Source organism: Perognathus longimembris, chromosome 6 (assembly GCF_023159225.1).
Source record: "Perognathus longimembris pacificus isolate PPM17 chromosome 6, ASM2315922v1, whole genome shotgun sequence".
NCBI classification, from domain to species: Eukaryota; Metazoa; Chordata; class Mammalia; order Rodentia; family Heteromyidae; genus Perognathus; species Perognathus longimembris.
In genome coordinates, this window is record NC_063166.1 from 56749639 (window position 1) to 56771909 (window position 22271).

The 22271-nt window shown below is 37.5% G+C and overlaps 1 protein-coding gene across 1 annotated transcript in view; it reads left to right on the top strand.

Moving 5' to 3' along the window:
* Sel1l2 (SEL1L2 adaptor subunit of ERAD E3 ligase) overlaps positions 1-22271 on the top strand; it is an 84934-nt gene that overhangs the window by 15100 nt on the left and 47563 nt on the right. The window contains exons 2-3 of the mRNA XM_048348779.1: positions 3437-3492; positions 7193-7361. Coding sequence (XP_048204736.1) covers positions 3437-3492; positions 7193-7361 — 225 coding nt within the window. The remainder of the gene's footprint in view (positions 1-3436; positions 3493-7192; positions 7362-22271) is intronic.

The window sequence follows — 22271 nt, forward strand, 5'->3', positions numbered from 1 at the left end:
AGAGAAGCTGTTATCATTTTATTACTGGAAGGAGCCAGGAAGTCTCCAGAGTGGTTTGGCTGTTTCCTTTAAAATGATAAGAGAATATCGCCTGTTTGAGGGGCAGTTTGCCACAAATGATGCTTATCAATAAATTTTCCCTTCTTAGAGCCCAGGATAATTGCAAAGAGATTGAAGCAAGAATAGCTTAGATCAAAGGACACAGATACAACATTAGTTAATTTACAGGAACCAGTAAAATCATTTTTTAGGTTTCCTCTTACAGGAATGCAAGTATTTAGAAAAAAAACTTAAATTTCAGGAAGAATGAGAAAGTCAAGATATTGATTACCACAGAGCAATGAATTGAATAACAATTCCCAAAATGAAGTAAGGTGGAAAGGTTAAATTAAGACAATACCAGGAACAAAAGGATAAGAGTGTACATTGGGGAAATGCAGCCTTCTGGGTAAAATCAGGAGTTAATAAACATTTAGTCTTTCTCAGGGAATGCAGATCTGTAAAGAACCATGATTAGGCAATATGTTTACATTATTTTCCTCTAAGTCATTTGTAAGTTTTATGAATATATTCTATATGACATATTTTGGCACTATTTATTGGTCTACCTTAGCTTGTGGGAAATGAGAATTCTACCTAAGAAGTATTAGGAGGCTGAAGAAACATTCTTTCAGTTTTCAGTTTTTTGCACTAACAACCCAAATCATGATCTACTGACATGATCTACTCATCATAATTCTATAGATTTGGTAAGTGGTTTTCCTACTCTTCCCATCCACACTTTTTTTTTAATTTTATCAAAGTTAGGGCAAAAATTGCTACTCAGAGTCCCAATAGACTAGACTCTGCCATAGGTCCTGGAAAGCCAATCAGAGAAAGTAATGGTGAAGGCAGGAAAGGAGATTTTTAATAGCATGATCACCCCCCAGAAGAATTTTAGGTTCATTGACTTAAAAGTCTGTCTTCAAAGTGCTTTACCTATATCAGAGAGAAACAAAGGAAACAAGCAGTGCAGGCCATTTCGGTCTGTCCATGTTCTTGTTGACCATTACATCAACCATTATTTTAAGACAGGCAATAGCAAGTGGGTGCTAAGAGGTGCTAAGAAGATCTCTGTTGCTTAAAGAGTAGCTTTACTCTTTTGTCTTAAGATGTCCATCAATACAATCTATGGTTCCTGAGATACAAAGTAACTAACTGTAGGGAAGGAAGATTTAGGAGAGTTCAAAAGGAAGGAGATGAAACAATATAGATTCAGAAACAAAATGGACTTATCTAGGCCAGTGACTGGGCCCTTGTACAAATCTGGCTGTGCCCTGCTTCCAAGTTACTACTATGTAGTGTATAGAACAATAGCTTTCAGGCTATGCCTTATGTGAGCAGTTCTATTTCATAAACAGCAATTTGCTCCATTTTGAGTGCAAAATGCAGAAGCAGAATAACTCTACTCATTATTTGTGCAAATAAACAACCACCGTCTTTCCAGCACTATGAAGACAACTGAGAAGTAACTTATTTATGCAGGTAAAGAATTATTTTGGTATATGATGGTAGGCTGTACAGAGCCAGTAAGTCTGAAACAAGCTCTGTGCCTGAAATGGGCTCCTGAGTTATGATGCTGCCTCAACAGCTCTGACTGAGTTCATTGTGTTTATGTCTCATCTCTTGAATTAACCTTTGTGTCTCTTTGTTTTCTCCTCTTGCCTTCAGTAAGGAAGGCCTCTTTGGATCTGATAGTTGTCTCAGGATTGCTTAGTTGGGACCTTGATACAAAAGAAATCTTGGATGCCTAGCAGGTGCTCAGTTCTCCTGTTAATTCCTTCCTGGATTTTAACATGGCTGCAAAAATAACTCTCTTCCCCACTAGCCAATCAAAATCTTACTTTCTTAGTTGAAAATCCAAAAGCACAATGTAAAAAAGAATCACATTTCCAGTGTTTCAAAAGTGTTTCAGAATGTTCATTTTCTCCTGGAAATAATGTCCAATTCCCTTTATCTGATTTTTATAATGCTTTAAGCCATTGAGCAGTTAATTCCTTTAGTTATACTCTTACCTCCTCATGTTCCACTAATTTCATCTACACTTCTACCTTTGATAACTGATTTTAGTCCTGTAATTTTCATCTTACTCTTTGGCAATGACAGTTTGATTTTCTGGTCCGGTATATAATATAAACTGTACTCCATTTAATATCCATAATTTTATCTTCTCGCTTAAATATGTATGACACTTTGCACTTCTTATTCTGCGTCTGCACATACTGTGCATACTACTTCTAATTTTATTCTGTGTACTTTGGGGAAGAGGAAAATGGGAATCTGCCAACTCACTTATCTTCCTAGTTGTGATAATGAAGTTTAAAATTACTAGACATTCATGGTGACTATATCAGTCACAGCGAATGACTTCTAATACACAAACATGAGTAGGCAAAATAATCTGTGGAAGAATCAGTCATTGACAGAAGCCATAAATGGAGAGCATTTATAAATTCTAATATATGGAGTTTCTAATAACACTTTGCATGCCAAAATCTTTTAAAATCATTAACGTGTAATATTATGTTGAAGGAATCTTAAATTCTTTTTATTATTATTATTTATTATTATATACCTTAGATTTATTGAACATTGAATGTATTAGTACTGGGCTAAACATGTAGATTATGTCATTTGCTTATTACAGAAAATGAACGAAATGGGTAGAAAATAAAGCCTGAAGCATAGGATTGTTTAACCTAAAGACTACATGATGAACTATGACGGCATTTTACCTCCAATAATAATAATACTGGACTCAAACATCCCTTGACAAACTTGGGATAGAGTATCATTTGTAATAACACTTTCATTTTGGCAATGCATTTCACATCCTGAACCATTCTCAATGTGTACCCCAGACTGGCCTCAAACTCACCATCCTTCCTCTTCACCCTCTCAACTGCTGGCCTAATAGATGGCATTTGTGTACATAGATATATTATTTACATAAAAACATTTTATTAAGCTCCAGCTCAGAAAGTTATACACTATTATAATTAGCTCTATTGTTCGTAGAACACTTGCATCTTAACTCACTTTCAGAATGCTTGATTAAAATGTTCAGATTATCTCTGGTGTCATAATACATCTTTGCCATCTTTTCACTCATGTTATATTCTTAGAAACTGTCATAGAAGGAACCATTTTAACACACTATTAGAAACAAAATTATACATTTGTGTGTGTGTGTGTGTGTGTGTGTGTGTGTGTGTGTTTCTGAGGATAGAGCCCTGGGCTTTTATGCACGTGTGTTAGGCAAGCACTCTACCACTGAGCCCCTTATTTCCAACTATTGTTAGGAGAGTTCTAAAAGTTCCCTGCGCAGTTTTAACCAGAAACCGTACTTAGGAAAAATTTTAAGCTTTTAAACTTTATAATGCTTTGTATATTACAGATATGGAAGCAGAAGGATACAATAAAAGACAAAAAGAAAAAAATATTACCACACAGGTAAATATGTAGCTCATCACTGTATATATCAATAGAAAAATAGACATCAGGCACTGTTGGGGGTATTTACTCAGCTTGTTCAGATTTCTTATACAGGTAATTATTTACTAGTCTTTTTGTTCTTCTTTAAGCTCTCATTCACTCAGTAAACATTTCTTGGTCCACTGTAACATAAGACTATAATAAAATCAAAAGGGCAGAGATCAGTTTGGCTTAAGTTATATATAGATTATATAAGTTATATATTACTGGAGCTTATTAGCTACATGATAACTTTTAACATCTTGGAAAAATGATTCACATTTTCAGACTAGTCACAACCCAGCAGCCAGCTCAAAACTAAATCCAAGCCATTTCAAGCTATCCCTTATTTGAAACCCATTAGTAGTTTTTTTTGTTTGTTTGGTTTGGGTTTTTTGTTTTTTTCTTTTGCCAGTCCTGGGGCTTGGACTCAGGGCCTGAGCACTGTCCCTGGCTTCTTTTTGCTCAAGGCTAGCACTCTGTCACTTGAGCCACAGCGCCACTCCTGGCCGTTTTCTGTATATGTGGTGCTGGGGAATTGAACCCAGGGCTTCATGTAGATGAGGCAAGTACTCTTTGCCACTAGGCCATATCCCCAGCCCTGGTTTGATTTTTTGTTTATTTCTCTTGAAGGGTGAAAACCAAAGTCATGGCCAATGGCCTCCTTTCTGTGCTCAAGAGTCTGGCCTCTGATAGCACCTCTTCCTACAGTCTCCCTTAAGCATTCTAGACCCACTGGCCTTCATGCGTTTCCCTAGCAATGCCAGGCTTGCACATACCTTTCTACCCTCTCTGCTCACCATACCTTCGTACCCAAGGTAACTGTGTGGTTCCCACATCCTACCTCCTTTAGTCTTTGTTCAAACCTTTCCAGGGCATTTTTGCTCAGGTCCTCTGAATTCATAGTCATTTCCATATGAAGTTGCAAACCCTGTCACAATACCTTTTTCTATCTCCCATCCTTGTAGCAATTTTTCTCTTTGAATCTTAAAACCTTTTTCTCTTAGAATCCCTTAAAACTATGTAACATACAATATTATTATCATCATGGCCACTCTTGATCAGAACATAAACTGCACAAGAGCAAAGATGTTTGCCTGTGTTTTTTACTGTGGTTATTACCCAGCAACTAGAACCATACTTTGCACATATATGTATTCAGTAAGTTTTGTTTTGTTTTTGCGATAGGTTCTTGCCACATAATCCTTATGACCTCAAACACAAGATCTTACTACTTCTGCTTCCTGAGTACTAGGAGTACAGTTATGTTTCTTAGCAATTAATGTTTACTCTATTACTTGAACAAATCCTAAATCCAAATCGAAGGTGCTTGTTTATGCATCGTAAACCTGTCTCTTTTCATTGTAATGTTTTCTAAACCCCCTCTTTCATTCATCACTCTCACTGCTTCATACCCTGATTATTAATGAGCATACTATTAGCAGAAGGGAACTTTTCGGAAATCTTACAGTTTATCTTGGGTAGATGCAAATTGAAGGCATATCTCAAAAAGTAAGAACAAAGTTGGAAGTCTCATACTTCCCCATAGGAAAACTTTCTACAAAATTAGAGTAATTAAAACCCTGTGGCACTTCTCTACCAGGCTACAAAGCTCTGAAAAAGACAAACCTAGGAAAGAAAGACAAAAATAATAGCTAGGACTTAAAAATACCCATGCAAGGGCTTGCACTGAGGGCCTCTTGCTCTAGCTCAGCTTTCTTGCTCATGGCCTGGCACTCTCTATTATCACACAGGCAGGGCCCTGAAACTAAGTTTCCAATGGATAAAGCTGAAAGCATAAAATGACATAGAAATAAGAAAGAAGGGAAAAGAAATCAAATGAAATATATTTAAGGAGGGAATGCTTTTTCTGCATCTGGAACTGACACGCCACATCCTGGCCTGGACAAAGTATCTCTGCCGGAATCCCTGAATGTTAGCATGAGAATTATGGACCCTTTTTGAACCCCAGCCAACTGATTTTGACATACTATCTACTGTGGGTTTATCTGTTATATTTACACTACAAAAAATTCTGGTGAGAAATTCAGATATAACCATGCTTCTTATATTTTATTCATGTAATCTGTCTATCCTGTAGTAAGAAGGGTCACCCTCAAAAACCTGAGGTGATTTTGTACCATAACGATTACAACAACAGTATTATAAGAGTCCCAAGATGGAAAAACCTAAAATGTCTATCACTGGATGAATTGATAAATAGACTGTAATTAGCTCATATAAAGATTATTGGGTTATAAAAAAGAACAAAATGCTGATGCGTGCTAAAACATACATTTATCCTGGAAAGTATCCTAAGTGAAAAAAGCTAGTCACACAAGAAAAGAAACATACTGTGTGTTGCCATGTGTGTAAAAGTTGGGAATAAGGAAATCCATAGACAGAACATAGATGAGGGCTTGCTGAAGGATAAGAGCAGGAACAGTGGGGGTGGGCAGGTGGGGGGGAGTAGGGTGAATGGGAAGGCAGAGAGCTAAAGGAGAGCTAAAAGATCAGTGGTTTCTTCTTGAGCTGTTCTACAGTTGATTTTGCTGATGATTGATTACACATATCTATTCATACTCCAAAAACATTGAATCACACACTTAAAATGGGTTAGTAGTTATGGTATGAGAATATAGGCCAATACATTGTTGTTGTTGGTTTTTAAAGTGCTGTAAGTACTCCAGATCACTCCAGAGCGTTCCAGACTCCTGGAACGCTGCTCTGCCACCTTTATAGGAAGTATTTAAGCATTCTAGAAAATAAACTCAGCAGCTGGGAATGTGGCTTAGTGGTGGAGTGCTTGCCTTCTATACATGAAGCCCTGTGACAGTTTGATTCCTCACCACCACATAACCAGAAAACACTGGAAAGGGAGCTGTGGCTCAAGAGGTAGAGTGCTAGCCCTGAGCAAAAGGAAGCCAGGCACAGTGCTCAGACCCTGAGTTCAAGCACCAGGAGTAGCAAAAAGAAAAAAGAAAAAAACTCAGAAAGCAAGAGTTTAAATTGGGGTGCTGAAGGAAAAGGAAAAAAAAAACAGCAAATAAAAAATCTGACTGTTCTTAACATATTCATTAAAAATAAACAAAAATTAACTTTATAATGATTTATCCTGAACACATATATATAATATTTACCTCCAGAATGCTTTTTAAATTTTTTCCTTTAAAATCTGCATTGTTTTCTTACACACCAAATGTTCTCCTCAAATTTATCACCTTAATTAAAATAAGTTAATCATATCACTTCTGAAAAAATAATTTGGGAAAACATATTTTTATTATTTTATTGATAGTCACAATTCACTTTAAATGTGTTGTAATATATAAGGTACTATGAACAAACTTAATTTTTGTAAATCTCACACAATATTGCTATGACAATTTACCAGTGGAATAGCAAATTATTTAAAGTCTCTTACTATTTTATCTATAAAATTTAGCTTTTAATGCTTGATTTTGCAGTGTAGATGACAATTAAATAGGTTTAAGAGAATTTTATTCATAACTATAGGGATTCCTAAAGTTAAGTAAACCATATGTCATTTTGATTTGAAAAAAACAGCAAGAATTTGAGTGATTTAATTAAATTTATATTTTTGCCATAAGCAGACAAATTTTCACTTTTTTATTTCATAAAAAGAGTTATACATGAACAAAAGTGTTTTTCTTTATAGGTATCAGTGAACAAAGTCAAACAACTTTTATCACATATACTGGAACAAAGAAAATTGAATAAAGTAATCAATAGAAGAGAGTATCTTTTAGAGAAAAAGAAGAATCAGCATAAGCTAAAAGTAAAAGAAATTAAAAATAAAGATGTCCTGAAGAGAAATAAAGATCACTGTAAGTATAAAACTGTCTCACATGTAAAATAAAATGATTTTTGTTGCTGGGTACTGAGAGCACATATGTATAACCCTAGCTCCTCAGAATTTAGGAGAACTAAATGGATTACAGTTCTAGGCTACAAAAAAATTGAAAGACACCCCTCTCGACAGAAAAAAGATGAGCACAGTGACATGGTCCTGTCATCCCAGCTATACAGGAAGCATAAATGCGGGACCAAGGTCCAGGCCAGATTGGAAAGAAAGTGATACTCTATCTCAAAGTTAAACAAAGCAACAAGGGCTAGAAGCACGGCATAAGTATCTACCTAGTAATTGTGAAGCTCTGAGATCAAACACCAGTATTACCAAAAATTAAATTTAAAAAAAGACTTTAGTTTACCTAAAGTCATTTTTAGAGCTGCTTTCTGAGATGTCTAAGGATACAATCATAAATATTTAAATAATATTCTGGCAATAACTGACAGAGTAGTAACACACCCTGTTACTTAGTGTAATATAGCTGGCCTCCCTAGTATAAGCCACACCCAGGCTCTATCTTGAGGTTCTGTGAGGAATTGCAGCTTTGCATGTCTCAGGTTACTAATGGAAGGAGGATATAAAAGACACTTGGCCACATCCCTGCCAGTATCTGTTGTTATTAGAGTTCTTGATAATAGACATTCTTATTGGGGTGAGGTGGAATCTCAATGTTGTTTTGGTTTGCATTTCTTTTATGGCCAGAGATGTAGAGCACTTCTTCATGTGTCTCTTGGCCATTCTCATTTCCTCTTCAGAGAAGTCTCTCTTTAAGTCTTTACTCATTTATTAATGGGGAAGTTGTTTCTTTGAGGACTTGTTTGGGGGGAACTTAATTTTTTGAGTTCTGCGTATATTTTAGATATGAGGCCCTTGTCTGTTGTATGGCCAGTGAATATCTCCCAATCTGTGGGCTTTCTATTTATCTTGCAAGCTATGTACTTTGCCCTGTAGAAACTCTGCAGTTTCATGCAATCCTATTTGTCCGATCTTCCTTTGATTTGAATGCTACTATACTTACTGTTGGTGGGAGTGTAAACTTGATCAACCACTTTGGAAAGCAGTATGGACGTTCCTTAAAAGGCTAAACATAGAGCTCCCCTATGACCCAAAAACCTCACTTCTGGACATCTAACCAAAGGATCACAAACAAGGCCATACTACTGCTACCAGCACAAACATGTTTACTGTAACATTATTTACCATAGCTAACATATGGAACCAACCCAAATGCCCTTCAGTTTATGAATGGATCAATAAAATGTGATATATATATATATATATACATACACACACACACATACACAATGGAATTCTATGTTTCTATCGGAAAGAATGACATTGCTCCATTTGTAAGGAAATGGAAAGACTTGGAAAAAAAACATGCTAAGTGAAGTGAGCCAGACACCAAGAAACATAGACTCTATGTTTTCCCTCATGATCACAATAGCTCAATAGCTATGTACATATGATCATATAAGATGATACTAATTGAAATGAACTCCAAGATAGGGAAACAAGTGGTTTTTCATTGTTGTTGCTATTTTTCATGTAGCATATGAAATTATTTATTTTTTTGCTTTTTTCCCCTATAATTAGCCCTGTTGTCACTGTATTTGATTTTGGTACCCTGGGTATTGTATATATGTTTATCTGAATTAGGGCAGGGAAGGCGAATAACAAAATAATGAGACAAAGGACAAAGGGTGAACCAATGCAACTGTACAACTGGGGGTGCGGCTACTGGGGAGGAGGGAAGGGAGGAGGCAACAAGTTTGACAAGAAATGTACTCACTACCTTATGTATGTAACTGTAAACCTTCTATATCACCTTAACAATAAAATTAAATTTTAAAAAAGACACTTGGAGCAATCTAGCAAAGAATCTTTCCAGAAGCAGGCCTTCTCCACTCCCTCCGTGTGTGTGTGTGTGTGTGTGTGTGTGTGTGTGTGTGTCTGTGTGTGTGTGTCTGTGTGTCTGTGTGTATACTGGTAGTGGGGCTTAAACTGAAAGCTCAGGTGCTGTCCCTGAGTTTGTTTTTTGTTGCATGTGTGCGTGCGTGTGTGTGTGTGTGTGTGTGTGTGTGTGTTTTGTTTTTGTTTTTGCTCAAGGCCAGTAGTCTACCACTTGAGCTACAGTTCAACTTGCAGTTTTTCTGGTAGTTAATTAGAGATAAGGCTCATGGACTTTCCTGCCCACACTGGCTTTAAACAGCTATCCTCAGTTCTCAGCCTCCTGAGTAGCTGGGATTACCGACAAGCCACTGGTGTCCAGGTTTAAATATACCTGGAGGTGTGGAGGACAGCAAGACATTTCTTTCTTTCAAGTCTTAGGTGTGACAATTCAAAGTGCGAGTTTTGAAATATACAGTATAAGCTACAGTTGTAAGTTATGAAACATCTTCTATCATCTATATTTGTTTATTCTCACAGAAAATTTTCAAATGCATTTGGTGCTCAGTAAGTTGTATCTTTCTTGTCATATAATTCAAAATTTCCCCAAAATCATTTTGAGAAGCATAAAATTAAAATTCCTTTGTTGCTTTCTTTCTTTTCCTTTTCCTTTCCCTTTCCTTCCTCCTTCCCTCTTCTTCCTTCCTTCCTTCTTTCCTTCCTTCCTTCTTTCTTTCTTTCTCTTCCTTCCTTCCTTTCTTCCTTCTCTTCCTCTTCTTTTTCCTTCTTCCTTTTCTTTCTTCCCCTGGCCCCTCCCCCCCCCCGTATCTCACTGTGAAGCCCAGCCTAGCCTCAGACTCTCAATCTCATATCTCCTGACTCCATCTCTCAAGTGCTGGGATGACAGGCATCAACCCCCATGCCTAGCTTGTCACTCAGCTCTTGTGAAAGCAATGTGGCTAACAGCTGGAGCACTTTCACCATACCTTCTGAGTTCAAATCCATTTCCCTAAACATAGTTTTGTGATGCCAAGCAAGTCATCTATGTCTCTTTGTTCAGGATTTACATCAATTGAATGGAGACAATAGCAAAGCTAGCTTAAGTTTAATAAAGCATTTACAGTGATTTAGAAAATGGTCAATCCACTCATTATAGATTGGGATCAGGAGTAAGAACACCACTTTTATGCAAGGGAAAGGGATCTCATGTGAAGGGTGACATTATTTACTTTTTTAAACAACAGAATCTGTCGCAAACAAACACTATCTTATTTGCCAAACTAATCTGTCCTTTTCATTTCTTCTATCCACTCTCTTTATGAATGCCCACAGTACTGCAAATGCTTACCATTAAGGGGTAGACTTTGGGACTCTGTTGAGAACAGAATACAGTGTGTGCCTGTCTCTCATATGCTTACAAAAAGTCAGGAGTACTTGTTCCCAAGTCTGTTGGTACCAATTGTACTGATATTATAACTATATAATTTAATTAAATACTATAAAATTTATACTGTTTTAGCCAGGCACTGGTGGTGGCTCATGCCTGTAATCTTAGCTACTCAGAAGGCTGAGATGTGAGGATCATGATTTGAAGCCAGCCTGTGCAGAAAAGTCCCCTTGAGACCCTTATCCCCAATTAATCACTCAAAAACTGAAGTGGCGCTGTGGCTCAAGTGGTGCTAGCCTTGAACACAAAGAGGCTCAGGGACAGCACCCAGGTCCTAAATTAAAGCCCCACAATCAACAAAAATATTATATTGCCCTACAAAAAGAATATCTGAATGTGTCTTTATGAACTGAAATTCTGTGAAAATTTTTGATAATAGACACAAAAAGTGATCCAATTTAATTGTAGGTGAGGTATGGGTGTGTGTGTGTGTGTCAATCCTAGGCTTTAAACTCAGAGCCTTGTGCTTGCCAGGCCATCACAATACTACTTGAGCCACACACTGACCCATTGCTGCCTATTAACAGTATTTGAATGGTCACTGGAGAACAAGTCACTGTATCCACTCATTAAGACTTGCATAAATAAGAAAAGGTCTCCTTTGGACAGAAATATAACAAAATGAATGCTGCCACTAAGCACAATAAATCAAAATGTGGTTATTCCAGGGGGAAAGCTAGGTCAGGCTGGAAAAGACTTACTTACCCAACTCTGTATTTTCCAAAAGTTTTGCTTTGATAAGATGTTTAATTTTTTCTAAATCTAAAGAGTATTTAAATGCCCTTAAGTCAAAAGGTTACCTCCCTCCAACCCCCCACCCCACCCCCACACCCCACACACATACACATACTCCCAAAGGCTGGCTCACTGCTCAAGTGAAGAGTTGGCTCTTGAAAGGACCTAGAAATAGCAATGTACAGAGCTACGTGAAGTATTATGAGGGTCTGGGCAGAAGACAAACGGCGTAGTTAAATGGAGTCATTTGACAAAGGTTTTATAAGGGTACTTTTCCTAATGTGTTTGCAGGTTATAGAGACATCACAAAGTTCTTGTAGACTAGTAATGTTAGCACCACCCCCAGGTTGTAAAGAACAGAAAGGCAATAGTGGTGCTAGAATGGTGAGAAAGGAAGAGCTATGTGGGGGAGGCTCTCTGGCCACACTATGATATTAGCTCCTGCTGGAGAAACTCAGGTTGAAAAGGCAGGAAATAAATATCCCTCTCTCCGTCAAACCCTCATAGCTCCTGCTGGTGCCTTTAGGCCAGAACTACCCAGAAGCTGGAAGAGAAGGGAATCTTTGATATCCGTTGTATAGGCTGAAGTTTCAAGGCATAGAACACAATAGAGTGAATCTAGAAAGACAATCAGAAGCTGAGCATGGTGGTACATACCTGTAATCCCAGCACTTTAGAGGAAAATCTAGAGTCCAATTGGGCCTCTATAGAGTGAATCCTTAACTCAAAAAACTAACAGCTAGGAATTAGAAAGATAGACTGGTTTTCTAGACAGGACAGATTGAAGGCCATGAACTTAAAGGATGAAAGACTTCTACTGACAGAAAATAGAAGGATAATTATAATACTATATTGTAATTATGGTAGCTATATAATAGTAGTAAAATTATTAATAGTGTAAGAATATAAAGGAAAGTTTAGAGGCAGCTTGTGATATTCTCTACTACATCTCTCATTTCCTTATAACATTCTTAACTTACATTAAACTCAAATCACTTCAAAGTGTAATCTTCATGTTAGTCAATGTCAGGTTATGGTAGCTGGAGCTGGGCATAACAATCAGACCCACACTGTCCCAATCAGAGCACAGTGGAGCTATTGCCTAGCCATTGAGCAATGTACCTTGTGCATGTCGTTGCTAAAGTCCTGTTAGTTGTTTTAGGCACCATCTGAGTGATCAAGCATGACACATCCAGGGCAAAATAAATCCTTTTCTTCCTAAAGAGTACTAAGCCAAGCTGAGAGTTGTGGCATATACCTGTAAGCCCAGTAACTTGAGGCTGAGAGAAGAAAATCTAAACTTCAAGACCAGCCTGGGCTACATAAGAAGACTCTGACTCAAAAGGGTGGAAAAGAAAGAACTAAGCCAGTGAAAGTCCAACCACGAAAAAAACATAGGAAAATAGGAGATGTAGACGTATATTAAAGGGTTTATTGCAAAGGATTTGTATACACAAATGTGACTAGCTGGGCAAGTCGAGAATTTGTCAGGAAAAGAAGCCCGGAATTCTTGAGTACAATCTAAAGCTACTTTCTAAAGGTACAACTTTATTTGCTTTAAGAAAGCCTTGGTTCTGCTCTTAAGGCTTTACGGTTCACTGAATTAGGCCAACCCTGACTCTAAGATAATCTCCTTCTCCCTGTGAGTTTTATTCACATTGATAAAATACCTTCAAAGGCACAAGTAGATTAGTGCTTCGTTTAATAACTGGTGGGACTGTAGCCAAGACAGGTTGACAAAATTGACTGTCATTGGTGTGTTTCCTAATCCTCCCTTATGTGCTCATAATTTTTTCTTTCTGTTCTTTGAGGGTTTGTTCTGGTTTGCTTCCAGTTCTGAGATTGACCCCAGATACTTGCTAGGCAAGCACTCTCCACTAACCTACATGACCTGCCTCCATATAAATATTGTTCATCTAAGCATAAGAATCAGGAGTATTAAACTTTAACATGGACCTGGCATGTAGCTCAGTGGCAAAGCACCTGCCTAGCAAGTTCAATGTCCTGGGTTCAAGCCTCAGTACCAAAAAAGAAAAGACAAATGTAATAGTTAAATTTTATTATAACAAGTAGGTTATAGCTTAGCGGTAGAAAATATCCTTAGAATATGCAAACATTTTTCTGTACTTATTCCAGCTTATTATTCTCAACATTTTTGGCTTTTTGCTGCTATTTGGTGGCACTGGGTTTGGGCCTCAAGCTTGCTAGGCAGGCTTTCCATCACTTGAGCCTCGTCTCTACCCTCCAAACCTGTTTGTTTTTTTCTTTTGGTGCCAGTCCTAGGGCTTGAACTCCGGGCCTGGGCACTGTCCCTGAGCTTTGTTTTTTGCTCAAGGCTAGTGCTCTATCATTTAAGCCACAGCTCCACTCCCAGATTTTTTGGAAGTTTAATGGAGATAAGAGCCTCATAAACTTTACTGTCCAAACTGGCTTTGAACTGTAATTCTCAGATCACCACCTCCTGAATAGCTAGGAGTACATGCATGAGCCCCCCGCCCTTACACCCAGCTTCCCAAAAACTTTATATTACATTAAAGCATTAAAGCACTTACTCAAGTTCCCATTAGAGAAGTTAGCAAGACAGGGCTGAATTTAGAATCTAGAGCCCATAATACACCATCATAAATTTCTAGAATTGTACTTATCTACTGATCAACCGAACAGAAATCTACATGACATCAAAATGAGAAAAAAAATTTACTGGGTTGCATTTTGTAAAAATTCATTCCTTTGTTTGGTAATCTACCTCACTAAGAATTTTTGGACAGAAGATAGAAACCCCTTGCCTGATTTCTCCATCCCACACACAAGCTCTATATCTGCTGATGCCAAATCTTGGAGAATAGGAAGAAATGGTCCTGTAGAACCAGGGAGAGGAACTAGAGAGACTAACTTGGTCAAGCTGAAGTTTGGTTGGTTGGTTGGTTTTGTTTTTTCAAATTGAGTTGGGTTCTCATTACATTGCACAAGTTGGCCTTGAACTTAGTCTCCTCTTGCCTCAGACTTTCAAGTCACATCAATCTTTTATTTTTGAAAAAGTAAGAATGAAAATAGAACAAGATGTATGAAGAGAACAGTTATGAGGGCCTAGAAAGATAACAATTGAGAAACCTTAGCTCCAAAATTGTAACAAACTCAACTAATGTTTTTTATTGTTATTATAAAGGTGATGCATAAAGATGTTACAGTTACATAAGTTAGGTAATGAGTACATTTCTTTTTGGACAATGTTACCCCATCCCTCACTCTCTCGCAGTTTTTCCCTCCTATCCCTACCCACAAGTCCTATAGTTCATTTTCAACATAGTGTCTAGTAAGTACCACTGCTGAATTTGTTCACCCTTTGTCCTCTATTTCAGTGCCTCCACTACCCTCCCAAAAGTAGATTTTTTTTAAAGACCAAAAAAAAAAAAAAAAACAAGCAGCACCAAAAATAAACCTTCTTGTTTCCATTTTCTGGAGTTCATTTTGATAGATATTATTTTATATAATCAGATGCAACTAATGTTTTAAAATCAGCATGGCCTATGCTGACAAAGTTTGTTTTTTTTTTTTTGTTCCTGAGATGGAATATGTCACCTTCTTTTTCTATCAAATCTTAAGTCGAGAGTACAGCCCTCATGCATACTGTGTAAAACAGAGTATTCCTTTAGGACAACTCAAAGAGATCAAGTTTCCCCACAGATCAGTGTGACAGTCCAACAACAACTGTAGCTATGGAATTAGGAGGTAAAAAAGAGGAGGAAGCCATGGAGACTTAACCATTCCTAGAGAAGGATTCAAGCTTTACAAGCTATAGAATGAAACATGAATATGGAAGTTATCCATGCTTACCAAGTTAACTAAAAGCTTTGGTCAATTCTGCTTATTCTGTTCCCATTTAAGCACTATGCTGACAAAATGTCATAAAAAATGGAATATAGATGCTTTCTCTAAATGGACCTAGGAATATCTCACAAAAAAAGAAGAGAGATTTAACTTTATTCTCAAACCCCTTCCTAATTCTTTGTGACCACATCCCCTTAATTAAAGTCTTAACAAAATATGCAAAATAGCCTATTTGAGAAACTAAAGGGATTAACAGCAAGCTGACAATTCTAGAACATGTAGATGTATTTTTCCACATTTTGACAAACAGGGAAATTAGAGACTCATTTTTACTCCTTTCCAATCAGAAAATTTCAAATATAATAAACAGCATTTGTACCTCCATTACTTAAACGGAGGTGTATTTGCTGAATTAAATGAGTTGAATTCTTGCTGACCCGAAATTCAAAATTCTCTCTACAACAGGCTACACAAAAATAAACAAGCCTTACATTTTTAGAGTATATTTGAATATTGTACTTGAACATGATGTTTTCCCATCCATTACCTTTTTGAAAATGACATGTTCATTTTTCCCTCAGCGTATTTTAACAGTAAAACTTCACCCAATTCTTCCTTCTGGGGTAGAACTCTTTAAAAAGTAATTATCCTTTATTAGATTGTTAGCATGACAAATCAATAGCCAATCATACTACAGTAGGAACAATAGAGCTACTAGAACACTATCTTCTGTTTCGTCTTGACAGGGTCTTTTCTGCTTCCCCAGGAAATAATTGTCTTTAATTTTGGTGATCATACCTAGTAACTACTGTGTCCTTGGTGGGAGGAGGGTATTTTGGAATCTTGTCTCAAGCCAGTATTGTCATTCCTTTTCTTATTTCTAGACCTAGTCATATCAGATATCATTTGCATTCCCCCTTACTGAATGTGTGTGTGTGTGTGTGTGTATGTGTGTGTGTGTGTGTGTGTGTGCCCCACATATGTTATGAAGTACTATGCAGATCCCTCCCATCCCCACTTCGGTTGCTAATGGACTTTGGCAATCTAGTAATGGAACTGCATTGGGAGCAGTGAGCTGCTTACTCAAAATTGCCCCTCCCTGGGGCAGTCAGTATAAAGGCCTGATCATTTCCCCCTACTTGGGACAAGTGTGAAGGCCATTTTAGCTCCAGATTGCCTAGTGGAGAGTGTTTTTCACTTAGGCTATGTCAGTTTCTATCTTTGCTCAGTCCATCATCTTCTCCTCATGTAGTTCATCACTGAGGTTCGGAGGAGAATTGGAAGCTAAGAGTGAGTGTCCTTTGTACCACACCTGGAAAAATCTCTCTTCTCTCTTGAACTCTCAAAATCAACCCTAAAGACACTGACCCTGCTTAGATCTGTGCAGAATGAAGAGTGATTTCTTCATCACCTAAATGTGTTTTTGGAAAGGACCAATGTAGTCCTTTGTGTTGGGGAAAGGTTGGAAGAGGGAAAACATATAAAGGCCTGAGGAGGCTAGACCTCAGCATGCAGAGTAAGTTCCTCTAGAGGGGGATAAATTCAGGCCATGTACCCTTTTCTAACCTGCACTGTACGAAAGCAGAAGCCAGACCCAATGCTAAGAGGAAGAAACAGACACAGTTGAAGCCACTCAAAGGCAATTCTTCAGTACCAAAGATTTCAAAATCTGCACCAGGGAATCCAATTTGCTCACATCAATACTGTCCCCTTATTTGCTGAAAACTTTTCTTCAAATTAACACACAAGTATATTAAATGAAGTGATTTTCTTTTAAATAAAACCCATGAGCATCCATCTCACCCCAGCAAGAATGTCATATATCAAGAAAACTAATAATAACAATTGTTGGAGGGGATGTGGCCAAAAGGGAACCCTACTTCATTGTTGGTGGGAATGTAAACTGGTTCAGCCACTCTGGCAAGCAGTATGGAGATTCCTCAGAAGGCTCAATATAGAACTCCCCTATGACCCAGCAGCCCCACTGTTGGGTATCTACCCAAAAGCCCACAAACAAAATCACAGTAATGCCACCAGCACAACAATGTTCATCGCAGCACAATTTGTCATAGCGAGAAGCTGGAACCAACCCAGATGCCCCTCCATAGATGAATGGATCAGGAAAATGTGGTACATTTACACAATGGAATTTTATGCCTCTATCAGAAAGAATGATATTGTTCCATTTGTAAGGAAATGGAAGGACTTGGAAAAAGTTATACTAAGTGAAGTGAGCCAGACCCAAAGAAACATGGACTCTATGGTCTCCCTTATTGGGAATAATTAGTACAGGTTTAGGCAAGCCATAGCAGAGCATCACAAGGCCCAATAGCTATACACTTAGAAACAAATAAGATGATGCTAAGTGAAATGAACTCCATGTTATGGAAACAAGTGATATATCACAGTTGTAACTACTTTCAACGTCCTATGTGTATGTGTAGTTTCTATTATTGATAATGTTTTGTATCACCTTCCTATGATTGTACCTACACTATCTCTGTAATCTTATCTGAGTATATTGGAAACCGTGTTTACTGGTATTGGAAGTAGGAAATTCAAAGGGAATACCAAATTCGAGAGACACAGGGTAAAAAAAGAGAAATAACTACAAAAGCAATACTTGCAAAACTGTTTGGTGTAAGTGAACTGAACACCTGGGGGGGGGGAGGGAAAGGGGGAGGGAGGAGGGCATGAGGGACAAGGCAACAAACAGTACAAGAAATGTATCCAATGCCCAACGTATGATACTGTAACCTCTCTGTACATCAGTTTGATAATAAAAATTTGAGAAAAAAAAAACCCATGAGCAAAGAAAGGGGTGGCATTGTTCAAAAAGAAATGTACTGATTACCTGACTTATGAAATGCCAACCCCTCTGCACATCACCTTTATAATAAGAATTCTAAAATATAACAGTAAAAAAGATAACTATGAAATATCTCTCACTGGAGTGCAATGATGGTTAATCCAGTAGAAAATTCCTCCAGCTACAGATACCTAAAAAAGAGGCCTAACATAGCAGAACATTTATTTTTTAAAAAGTAAAGCAGTATGTGCATCCTCATCAGTGGGTAACAACTCCTGTGGCTTTAACATGTTACTTAATCGCTGTGTACACATCATCTCATCTATAAAATGGAAATAGCCATCGTCCCTTGCTGCTATATACTCTGAGAAAATTAAGTGTAAGCACTGTGAACTGCTTGTCTCAACTTCCTGGCACCTGTCTAGCTCCTACTATAACATAATATATATTGTTTTTAATCCTTCATTTGTTTTATAAAGCTTCTTTCTCTTTCCTAAATTAAGAGTTTTCGACAAGAGATTAAATCTCTTTAGTCAAGATCCCTATTAAGTTTTTTATGGTAAATATTTGAAGAGGTAAAATTATCTTTTTTTACTGATAATATGATTTATCTACCACCTCCTTGCAAGAAGCTTTCACAGATGACAGTAGTGAAGTGGAGACAGTGACAATGCACTTGATAGTTGCAAATATCTGTGTTCTTACGCAAGTATATTTGAGTTGATCACATTTTTATCTGACTAAATGATTTGCTGAGTCATTCTTTCTTGGATGGAATGTTATTTTTAGTAATGGATCATTGCACTCTCTCTCTCTCTCCCTCTCTCTCTCTCTCTCTCTCTCTCTCTCTCTCTCTCTTTCTCTCTCTCTCTCCTTATATTGTATTATATCTTCTTGGCACACATAAGGGTAAATGTAAGGAGCTCTTTTTATGCAATGTTTTGAAAATCAGAAGCTGAAGATGTTTTAAGTTGAATGCAATAGCAATTAGGTAAGAAGGACTCAGCAATCTGTATAGGCAAGATTTGCTGCAAGGGAAAATAACTTTTCATTTTTATCTCTGTATCATTTTTTAAATGTACTTGGTGTTTAATCAGACTCTAAAGCATTCATCTCCTTGATCATTTGTCAATCCTTTTCATTATTTTGACAATATTGACATTTTGATCTCATGGCCTCCTGCTTGCTAGCTAGGTGTTCTAGTGCTTGAGCCATGACTCCTGCCCTTACTTTTTTTTAGCTGTCTTTCAGGTAGTCTTCTGTTTATTTCTCCATAGACTACAATCCTCCTAGTTATGAGTCCAGTGTAGCTGGGATGACATGCACACACTAAGCCAGCTGTTGATTGAAATAGGTCTTACTAACTTGTTTTTTTGGCTGGGGCCGGCCTTGAGCCTTATTCCTCCTACTCTTTGTCTTCAGAGTAACTGGGACTGTAATTAGGTTTTTAACTTTAGGCCCACATTTTAGGTCTGGACAAATAAAGACAATTGAGGAAGGACAGAGAAAGGAGATTATGTGGTAGCATTCCAATACATATTTAACCATGTTTAGCTATTATTGGGGGTTCAGATAATGACACTGACTATCTAAGGGACATTTTGACCTTTGTCATAAGGTGTTTATGTGCTGCAAATCTCATCTTTCTTGAGATCAAGGTGATTATAAAGTGACTGTGTAAGTGAACAGCTCAGACTAGACACAGATAGAAAATGGAGGCTGGGTGTCCCGGAATTTATCCTGCTTTTAGTTAATTCATGGGCCTACCAGAAACAGCTTTTAACACAACTTTTACAGGATTGTAAGTGTGAGCTACTGACCCAACTATCAATTCTTTGATTTCTCAATGATCCTTTAGGTACTTCCTGATGTAAATATATTTAACTTGAGGTTGAAAAAATCAATTTATTTTTTTGTCTTCTCATCTTTCTAATTGTTTTAGAGAGTAGTTTTACTTTGAATGTTAAATTTTAGATTTTGTAGCTAAACATAAAGGGGAGTAGGAAATAAAGGTCATGACCAAAAAAAAAAGGAAGAAGAAGAAGAAGAACATAGCAAAGCTAGGGGTTCAGAAGTTACACCTTTCAAGTGGATTGCAATAAAAAACATGCCTCTTCCTATAATCACAAGGTACGGACTATTATGTCCCCTACATAAATTAGTGAATGACTACCAAGGTGGCTCCCACCAGCCACCCAGGATATGAAACAGCCTATTGAAGATTTTTCCTTATATCCTAGACCATGACAATTACAATCCTCTTTGTCTCCATGTCTCATCTGGAGCTTTCTCACCAACATAACTTTTTTTTTTTTTTCTCAAGGCTAGCACTCTGCCACTTGAGCCACAGCGCCACTTCTGACCGTTTCCTGTATATGTGGTGCTAGGGAATCAAACCCAGGGCTTCATGTATACAAGGCAGGCACTCTTGCCACGAGGCCATATTCACAGCCCCCAACATGACTTTTGAACTGTGAAATAACTGTCTGCAATGAGAGCCAACTTCCTGCCACTCCATTTATTCTCCTTCTCCTAACAATGACATCTAGTCTTCCTTCCTACTTGCTCTCCATGCCTCTGTTACTTTGCAACTGTTTTAGAAGCCAAGCCAGGAGGCAGCAGATCACCTGATGTCATTGACTCTTATTGTAACAAGGCCTCGCCTGCCCAGTCCTAGACAATGGACTGTCAGCTACTTACACATACATGTCTCTAGGACTGTTTTAAGTATGCATTTCTTCTCACACTAGCTCTTCCTATTTACCCAAAGGTCAATATCTGTGTCTCCCACTCTCCTCTTTAAGACATTTGAAGATTGCCAAAGATGTATTGAAGAACTATCTTTCAATGAATGCCATGTAATGTATCTTCATTCTCTGACCTTCATCATATCTCTATATTTGGCACCTTAGGGATCAGTAGTCAGACTCAACTCATAGCTTTTGGGCGTGGGGTCAGAATCTATGGTTTCAGTATCTTATCTTTGAGTGGTCACATGAGGCTGAATTAGTCTCTCCAGCCACCGTAACTACCTCATATCAAGTCCAGAATGGTCTCCTCAAAACATTTCCTCACTCTCCATCCCTGAAGTTTCAAAACACAAGAAGAAAATGAAAGCATCATCAAGATAATGTTATTTCATAATTGAATCCTTTTCTAGGGATAAAATTTGTATAGTTCAATACATTTTGGGAGCCAAAAGAGAATTACAAATAAAAGCAAAAGCCATGGGTAAAAATTTGCAGTGGTAAACCATTTTATATTTATGTGCATGCAGAGTCAAGCTTTCAAAATTTATTCTTATGTTTTGAAAGCATGTTAATGAGAGCAATTGTCATTCCATACACAGATTAGTAGATTTTTCCCATTTTTCCTCACATTTTAATCATGAGAATAGATAATATATAACTCAGAGCAAAAATTATATGCTGAAATGTCAGGTATTTCTAAATTGCTTAAATAAGGTGAAGCATTCAAAATAATTTTCAACTGGCTTTTAAGTTGATTTTGTTAATTAAAAATGAAATGATTGTGGTGTTGGATTTTGCTTTTTTTTTTAGGTAGGTTAAGGGAAGGTACAGAAAGGGAGGGAGGAAGAATGAACAAATGCAGTCACGTTATTCAGTGTACACTATTGGGAAAATGAGCTCTGTGAATCGTGGACAGAGATAGGAGGGGGAAACGGGCAAGTAAAGGAAAAGATGAAATTGTCGGAAAAGAAAAAAAAAATCTTCATTACCTGACTTATGAAATGGTAACCCCTCTGTACAACACCTTCATGTTGACAATAAAAATGCATTTAAAAAAATGAAATGAGACAGCTCTGATAGCTTGTCAGGAAGAAGAAAAGTAAGAGCCACTTAAAAGTTCTTTGTGATCTTGTTAATGAGGCATCAAATCCCAATGCCCTTTTTTTGAAACGGTATCTGGTGCTGTCTTGCTAATCAGAGATTTCACTGCTGTTGAAAAGAACTTGACTAGGCACTGGATGTTGTGAAAGGCTCTGTGTGTGTTTGTTGAAGTGTGGGGAGGAGTAGCAAATTTGACTCTTCTCTTGCTTTTCCAGTTTATGAACTGGCAACAATGATCTAAAAATTATGAAGTGCTGTAGAAATGTTTCTGATATATTACTGTAGTGAGTAAGATTACATTTTATTTTCCTTAAGTCCCATAAAATG